Source organism: Strigops habroptila, chromosome 11 (genome assembly GCF_004027225.2).
Source record: "Strigops habroptila isolate Jane chromosome 11, bStrHab1.2.pri, whole genome shotgun sequence".
NCBI lineage: Eukaryota > Metazoa > Chordata > Aves > Psittaciformes > Psittacidae > Strigops > Strigops habroptila.
The window spans coordinates 11,035,804-11,044,336 of record NC_046360.1 but is presented as its reverse complement, the minus strand read 5'-3'; the positions used below and the strand labels follow the sequence as shown (position 1 = coordinate 11,044,336).

General features: G+C 39.0%; 1 protein-coding gene across 8 annotated transcripts in view; it reads left to right on the top strand.

Moving 5' to 3' along the window:
* The first annotated feature begins 562 nt into the window (after positions 1 to 562).
* SFI1 (SFI1 centrin binding protein) overlaps positions 563 to 8,533 on the top strand; it is a 28,400-nt gene continuing 20,429 nt past the window's right edge. For 5 of the 8 annotated variants that reach the window (XM_030501762.1, XM_030501763.1, XM_030501759.1 and 2 more), the window contains exons 1-6: positions 563 to 1,441; positions 2,457 to 2,528; positions 4,781 to 4,888; positions 5,129 to 5,223; positions 6,852 to 6,969; positions 7,248 to 7,347. In XM_030501762.1, the coding sequence (XP_030357622.1) occupies positions 1,257 to 1,441; positions 2,457 to 2,528; positions 4,781 to 4,888; positions 5,129 to 5,223; positions 6,852 to 6,969; positions 7,248 to 7,347 (678 nt within the window). In that variant the 5' untranslated portion in view covers positions 563 to 1,256. The remainder of the gene's footprint in view (positions 1,442 to 2,456; positions 2,529 to 4,780; positions 4,889 to 5,128; positions 5,224 to 6,851; positions 6,970 to 7,247; positions 7,348 to 8,533) is intronic. The other 3 variants (XM_030501764.1, XM_030501761.1, XM_030501760.1) reach the window with 1 other exon arrangement.

Below are 8,533 nucleotides of genomic sequence, written 5' to 3'. Positions count from 1 at the left end.
AGTTGCCTTAAGTGGTCATCTTGATGTGAACAGAATTATTTTGTCAGCTGGATGGGCTCCCCTTCTTTCAGACAACAGATAATATTTTATAGGAGAACAGGAATTTCTCACACAAAATAGAAGTCTTGTTTTCTTTCATTAGCTTTGGTTTAGCTCCTTGCAGCTTGCTGAAACAAGCCAAAATACTGTATTTCCTTCTCTGAGATGTTTTTTGTGTGTGTGGTTTTGTTGTTCCCCACCCCCAATGATTTGTTGTTAACACTGTGAGTGGTTATTCAGCTAACTCCTGAAAACTACTAGTATGGATTATTCCAATAACTGCGGAATCAGCGTTTTTTTCTGGCTATAGCCGTAGTTTTCTTGCTCAGTTCAGGTGATTGTTAGTGTGGGACTTCAGACTATCCTCTTCTCTTGCCTGTTAAGCAGCTCAAGAATGTGTTCGTGGTTCTAATGTGCAAATTTTCAGGGTGGTGACAGTATTTGTTTTGGGAAAGAAGCTTCAATACAACTGGTTCAGCGGGTTTTATCTTTTTTTTTTTTTTTAATCATTCTTGTTTTCAGAAAATTGCTGAGACAAAACACTCAGAATTCATAAAAACATACTTGTTTTTCAGATTAGAGCTATGTGTGAAAGTAAACTATGATGGGAGAATATACCCAATTTTGCTTTTTGATGATAAATAGGTAAAAAACAAGAAGGGATTTTTAGTTTTATTAAAGCAACACATTTAGTTAAAATATGAGCAAAACTAGGAGAGACTTCCTTGTAAAATAACTGTCTTTGTAAGTGCATTTCATGTTAAAATGGGTAATTCTCACTTCAGTTCCCTAGTCCTCAAGAGAATTTGTCAGCAATAGACAGAACATGTTGATATGTTTGAGGAAAAAAAGGCAGAAAAACATATTCAGATCTTCTCTGTAAAGGCACACTGTGTGCACACACGTGGGAGGGGAAGCACAAATTATGTTAGCACTTTTTCATTTCAACTTTAGAGGAGAAAGGAATTGTCTGTGACATGGTTGCACTGAAATATGTCTTCCTGCTTGTCTTGGCGAAACAACCTTAAAATTCTAGATAGTGAAAAATGCCTGATAAAGAGATAAAAAATGTATTTTAACATTTTGTAGCCATCAACTTCTAGATGTGATTGCATAGCTTTGTTATAGATTAACTTACTGAAATCATGCCACTTCTTTACAGTTAATGTAGTTATACACAAAATATTTCTTTCCTTTTAAGTTCAAAATCTCTGAAGATGCAGAAGATGCATCTGAAGATGTATGAAATCCAACAACTACCTGGGCATGAGATGCACGCAGCTGAGCAATCCATTGCTCCCCAGTCTGCCAGACATCAGTTTCAGGACAGAGGTCATGACAATTTGGATCAAGTTTGGTATACCTGGCATCCAAGAAGAAGTGTAAAAGAATCCCAAATCAGGTGATAAACACAAAACATAATTTTCACTGAATGGAGCAGGGGGATCAGACCTGAAGAACTCTGGTTTTAGTAGTTTAAGTGCAGGCTAAGACAAAGGTTTTTGTTCACAGGCATGCCAGACAGTTCTGAGGATGTCTTGTGGTAACTTGAGGACATGCATTGGCACAGTCAAATTTCATGAAAGTAAATTTCATTTACTTTCTAATGTAGAAAGACTAATGATTTAATCTTGCCCTCCTCTTGTGTTTCTTCTTTTATTTGTTGAAGGAATCTTGGCAAAAGTGGGATGGCAATTGTTTAGAGACTAAAAGCCTAATTGAACAAGTGGAGCTGATCTAGCAGCTCAGACCTGCTGAAAGAGGGAGGCGCTGTACATGGCTGTGTGCTTTAATTAATTACCTTGATGTCTTTGGTGCTTATTGGGGCTCTCCGTGTGCCAATTAACTCTTAAATGCCTTTGGGAAAATAAAAGGGGATGAGGAGGGGAAGGTGACAGCCTCACAGCCACAGATTAGTGAGTTGAACTGGTTCAAGGAGAAGTTGGCTGAGAAGAGGGACTGCTGTGGGGGAGGTAGGAAGAAGGAAGAGCTGCTGGTTTCAGGCATGAGTAATCGTTAGATTGGCTGCTCTGGAAACAAGTCTGACTCAGCTGGTTGAGTTCAGGGAAACAGTGATGTTACTGCTTCTAAATCACAAAAAGGCTCCCCAGTTAATCAGCAGCCTGCTCAATAGTATCACTGGGTGTAAGTGGGCTGCTTGGAAGATGTTTCAGCAGCCTGGGTCTCCTAAGGAAGTATGTCCCAATGCAAGTCTTGTAATGATGCAATTTTGCTTGGTGAATAGTCCTGTTAAAGGTACTTATTTCGTGGTGTAAATATTTCATATACGCATTGATCTTTGAAAACCAGACCCTTGGTTTTATTACTGAAACTAGCATAAAAGTTCTTATTTCACTGCTGTCTGGGAGTTAACAGAGTAAGAGTACAAAGACAGCTAACCTTTCCTTACATTCCAGGTATCTAGCAAGCAAGTTCTTCCATATGTGGGCAAAAAAGACATTTGGACAAGTTCTTCCTTCCAAAGCCAGGTAGATAAAATTACAGAAATTGAGTGGGGGCTTTTCTTCCCCCCCTTTTTTTGTTTTTTTTGTAATTTTTTATGGCTTAGTGCTGTACCATTGGGCTGAGAGAGTACTGGCTGCAAAGAAAATACCTGGATGGATGTCTTTAGAGATCACTTGAAGGTTTCCACTGAATACTCTTCTTCCTCCTGCTTTTTGATTGTTTTTAATAATCATGATTAAACTTTACTAACTAAATGCGTAGGAATCATGGTTGTCTTGATGTAGTTGAACTATATGTGCATAAAAATGCTGGGGTAGGATTGTGATACCTGCTTTGAAATGAATGATTTTTCAAAGTTACAACTAGAGAGCTTGCAATTCAGTTCATTTTAGTGTTTGCACTATGTTCTTAATGCGTACCTGTATATGCTTGGTAACTGTCTGAAATACCTGTGACAGATAATTTGTTTCTGTTTTTAGCTTCCTGTCAGCTACTGAAACCCAACACTTGGATACTCTTTTCTTGTTTTGCTTTAATTTGCATGTTCATTCTTGTTTGACCACACCTTTGGGAACTGCAGCCGTTCCTAGTGGGAAGACTTGTATTTGTTACAGTCAGAATAAGATCAAGCCTATAGTTATCCAATTTCATTGTACTGTATCTGACTGTATGTAGTCGGAATACACTGTACATGTATGTCTGCCTTAGCTGTTAAATGGAAGTTGTCCTGTGCACCTCTCTAATCTGCTCTCCCATATACTGCATTTGCACTACTTTGGCTGTGTGTAAATTCAGGACAATGATTACTTCTCTTACTTATTTTTTAGAAGGATGAGTAAAAGTACATTTTATAAAGTTCAGCAACGAACATAAGCAGTAATGAATTGCCTTTTTAGACTTCAGAGTCCCCAGTTCTCCCTAACTGCAATGTTCTGTTAATGCACCAAGTCCAAAAAAATATAACACATAGCTCATTTCTTTTTTCTTTTTTCTTTTTTTTTTTTCTTCCTTTTCTGCTTGAGTGCTTGGAATGACTTAGCAACTTGGCTTGGGGTAGGTAGCTCTGAACTGCAACTTGTGAGAGGATTCAGATGTGTTTCACTGAGAGATCTCTGGGTATTCTGGGCCTAATCCTGTTACTACAGACATGACCAATTTCATTAAGCTGGTGGGGTGGTTGTGATTAAAGGTTGTGAGTCTGTGTGCTTTTTGTTTGTTAGCTTGTATGTTTTCATGGGTCCTTCTATTTTCCTCCTGTCTATCACAAAACAGAAGAATGTTTTTGAAAGTATTTGTACTCCTGTTGAGGAGACTTTCCAGTTCTTAGGCTGCTGCCCAGGTCATCTTGATCACATGGAAAAATGTTTGATAAAATATTTTAAAATTAAAAAAACCCAGAAATTCCTTGAAGTAGTAGATTATGACCATTATTTTTAGTTCGGTGATCAAAATCCTAATTCCTTCATGCAGACCCTCCTATATTTTAATTTTTAGTTGTTCGTAAATCAGTTTAAATGTAGCATCACTTCTTACGTGGTCAGCTGCGTGGTAATGAAATCTGGGTATAAAAGCAGAGACTGTTCTACTAAGGTTCAAGAATTTGAAAGTCATGCATGACTTGTGAGTCCATTTTGTGCATGGCTTAGCAGCCATTGGAAGGAGAAGGTACATGAGCAGACGAACAGCTTTGTTTTTATTGTGGGTGATGTGCGACTAGCTGAAGGAGTTCTTAAGCCTATTTAAGTGTTCTTTAAGAAGATTTTAAATTTAGGATGACTTAAGATCAGCTGTTTCAAAGAACATAAGGGAAATATCGAAGCGTTATAAAAGCTGAAGTAGCTTTTGTATTTATTTCTATACATAAAATATTTTGTGTTAAACAAAGAATAAAATCAGCAAGGAAAATACATGTGTCATTACCAATTGTGCTGGTGGTCTGAGTAAAACGCAGAACTGAGGATAAGAGATGAGAGTTATTCATAGGTCCAAAGTCAACTGGCACTCTGATATTTGGTGAGTCAGCAACATCTGTCTTTCCTTCCTTGACTTTATGTGAAGTATTTACGATCAGTAAGCTGATTGCTTCTTGTCATACTTCACAAAGTCTTGGAATAAAGTGTCACAGTAGGATAGTGGTATTTAAATGCAATTAGATACTCTTAGGCTAATCAGACAAGGCTGGAAAAAAGGTAGCATAATCTTCATTAAAACTGATTTGTGGTCAACCTGGAAGCCTGTATGAACTTTCATATGTCCAAATCTTTCAACTGTTTAGATGCTTTTATGACCAGAAGATTCTTCAAAGAACTTTTGGAGAGTGGAAGGAGTGGTGGACTGTTTGCAGAGAAGGAAAGCTCAGCCTCGGAGCAGACAACCATTACAGGTTTGTGAAATTACTTCCTGTTATTGTGTGTATATGAGAAATTTTCTTAGGGTTCTGGAGGAGTTGCTAACACCAGTGAGCAAATTACAGCAACAGTACCTCCAGGCCAGAAGCAATGTCTTCATTGCTTATCTTTGTATTTCCTATCCAACATATCTTTAGAGTGCAGCAGAACTGGAAAGAATCCTACCCTAGGCATTTGGTAGCTATTTCACTGAATGGCACTTTTTAATTTCTCAGGCATTTACTCTGCAATTTGGTGTTCAGGGCCTGGAGAGCCCATGTAAGCCAGCAACAAGGAAAGAGGAACAAATACAATGTTGCAGAGTCTGGTGGTAAGTGAAGTGCTTTATTTGGTGGCCTGTTGAGGTGGGAATTTCCAAAGGAAATGTTTACAGAGAATCTCTGTCCCTTGTACACGTTTGCACATCACCTCCCTGCCACGATCCCCCACCCCATGGAAATGTAATGCTTTTAGGTACAGATGGTTGGCTGTCTAAAGCTGGCAGGGGGGTTCTGTTTGATGTACTACTGTGTAGCTAGCTAGTTAGTTAGGGATGCCAGTGAATAAGCTTAAGGGCCTCTCCATCTGCTCTGGATTGCATTGTTTATTTTGGGGGGTGTTTTGTTTGTTTTGTTTGTTTGTTTTTCTTTATCACAATATGTGTTCACATGGCTTTCACATTTCACATTTTCATGGCTTTCATAGCTTTTCACATTTTGATAGAATGTGTTATTGAAATTCTGTCAACTGTGGCTATAGATATTAGATAATAATTCCCTGTGGTATTAACTGCACATCTTATCTGTATTCACTATTCCTTCTAGGTTGTGTCTTGCAATTGAAAAGAGGTCCAAACTGTTGAATGCCCCATATCTTACTGTGTAGAGCCTTTCTTTTGCAGTGGATTTGTCCTACTGATGAAGTTGCATATATTGATTGCAGCTTCCTTCGTCTTCAGGGGATATGTTCCCCTAAACGGGAGAATGACCCTCTGTTAAAGACGATCCTGTGGTTTTGTTCTGTGCTGATTTGCAAAATAAGTTAACTGGTCTCTTTGCATATAAATGTAGCCTCAGAATATTATATCGATTGGCACCTTTTGAAACAAACTGAGAGGCTGTCTAGATTTCCTCTGTTACTGAGGGCAGAGGGTTTATAGAAGCAGCTGTGTGTTACTTAGGTAGAAAAGTGACTAAGGTAGTTTAATACTTGATTCACCAGATCATAAGGAAATCTTAAAAAAACACAGATGTGTGGTGGGTTTTGTTTTGGTTTGTGGTGGGGTTTTTTTTGTTTGGTTGGTTTTGGTTGTGTTTCTTATTTTGTTTTAAGCGTGAAATGGCATAAAATCAATGATGTTTTTTCTAATAACTTTGCTTCAATAGTGTCAGTTCTGGGAGGCCAGGCTGTTGTGAGGAGAAAGTGCAGTGCACTGCATAAAGTGGTAAACTGGAATTTGTGGCACCACTTCTCGTTTTAGCTGCATGATCAGCTTGCTAAATAAACTTAACTTGTTTCTGGTTGATTTCTCTGCTTGTAATAGAGAATAACTCTTGAAAAGCTACTGATGAACCTGATGAACTTCTTTTTTAAAATGAAACAAAGAAAATCCTGTGATTCTTACCCAGTAAGGTTGTTACGCTGAATATTGTTCTACAGTTATATACCCTGTAAGCGCTGAAGACAAAGCAGTGGCATTGTCTGATAATTCACGCTGCTCTGAACAAGTGGCATGATGCCGTCAGCGTTTCAGAGGTTCTTGTCCGTGTGACACCCTCAGCCGGGGTGGTTTTTCGCGGCTGGTGGTGCTGTTTCAGCGTTTCCCACGAGGTGTCACTGCGGGTTGAGGGGAATGGAGCTCGGGGGCAAGTTAAAGAAGGTTCAACCGTTAAAGCGGTTAAAAAGTGCTGCATTCATGCATGAACTTAAGATGCAGTATTTTTTTGTTTTTGTGCACAGCAAAGAAGCAAAACTTGCTCAGGACCTGGCAGTGCTGGCTGGTTTATGTTGATGTCCAAAGGACAAAACGTGGGATGCAGTCTGTGGCACTGGCATTCAGGGAAAGAAGCTGTTTGCGGTGAGAATGGAATGGAAACAAGCAGTGAGGCACTGACCATAACGCCATGGTTTTTACCTGTGTTCTGTTATCTCTTCCTGCAGTGACTTTGTTCCATGTTAGATTTTAAATTGTTTTTTTCTCCTTCTGGGGTGTGTGTGTCTTAATTCTTCTGGTACATCCAGAGCTGTGAATTTCAGAGATTTTTGTTCATACATTTTCTGGTGAGAGGAATGTGATTTCTTGCACTGAACTGTGGAACCTGCATTTGAACATGTCTGTAACATACTTTTTGACAGCATATCATGGGCAGTGTGGAGAAGACGCTACCAGAGCTGCACAGGACATAAAATGAATGTTTTGGCTCTGCAGCATTGGGCCCAGAGCCTGCAATTTCGAGTAAGTCCCAGGAGCTTCACCTACTACCAGATGTAATTCATAAGTTGCATGCACATACGACTAATGTTGCAGATTAATAAAGAATAGGCCTTATACCCATTTGCTTTGTGAATTGCAGTACTTAGGATGGAAGAACATATTAAGACATGAGGAAATGGAATGAAGCTGTGTCAGGGGAAGTTCAGATTGGACATTAGGAAAAGGTTCTTTACTGAGAGGGTGGTTGGTCACTGTAACAGGCTCCCCAGGGAAGTGGTCATGGCACCAAACCTGTTAGAGTTCAAGGAGTGTCTGGATGATGCTCTTGGTCATATGATTTAGCTTTAAAAAGTCCTGAGAGGAGCAGGGAGTTGGACTCGATGATCCTTACAGGTCCCTTCCAATTTGAGATATTCTATGAAGAAGGTCAAACCAATTTTTTTTACAAGAAATCTAGGCAAAGCAAACTGGATCCATGTCTTTTATTTGCTAGGAAGCAGACCATCCAAAGGAATTGTTACTGTCTTATACAGTGTTTGATGATAGTGGAACTATCAGAGTTCTCTCCATCACACAAACTAGCCACAGGTCAATAGCAGGTAAAACAGGTGTGTGTGTTTGCAGCTCTGGCATTTTGAGCAGGGCATGAAGGGTACTTGCATCCAGCTGAACTCCAATGCACTATCCCATTAGGAGGCAAGATAGCACTGGTCAGCTGTTTGACAGCACCTTGCTTCTTTGTAAGACAACATTTCTTATGTTCTAATGAGTTTCTATGAGTATGTTTGATTCCGTTTTGGGGTAAAGAAAATACAGTCCAGCATTTCATGTTCTTAAAAGGTTTTCAGCTCCTTCAGTAAATAGTTCATCCTAGCTGGTTAAAACAGGGTTAAAGAAAACAGGTTTTCTTTCTTTCAATGGAACTGACCTTTTGTCCATGTCATTAAATGCCGATGATGGTATTTAATTTGGCCTGTGCTCTAAGATGGCAATTTTGCCTGGTTTTCTTCTACTAAGGAGATAAACTCGTGGCTTGCGAAATCTTATCTGAAGATGCGATTGTCTTTTATATGAAAATACTCTGAAAGAAAGCCTATTATTTTGGCATTTTAATGTAAAAAGTATGAAAATATTAATTAAAAAGTTTAGTATCACTTCTTTGTCTTTGACCTTGTCTATGCTGACATTCCTTTGATACTTGTTTCTT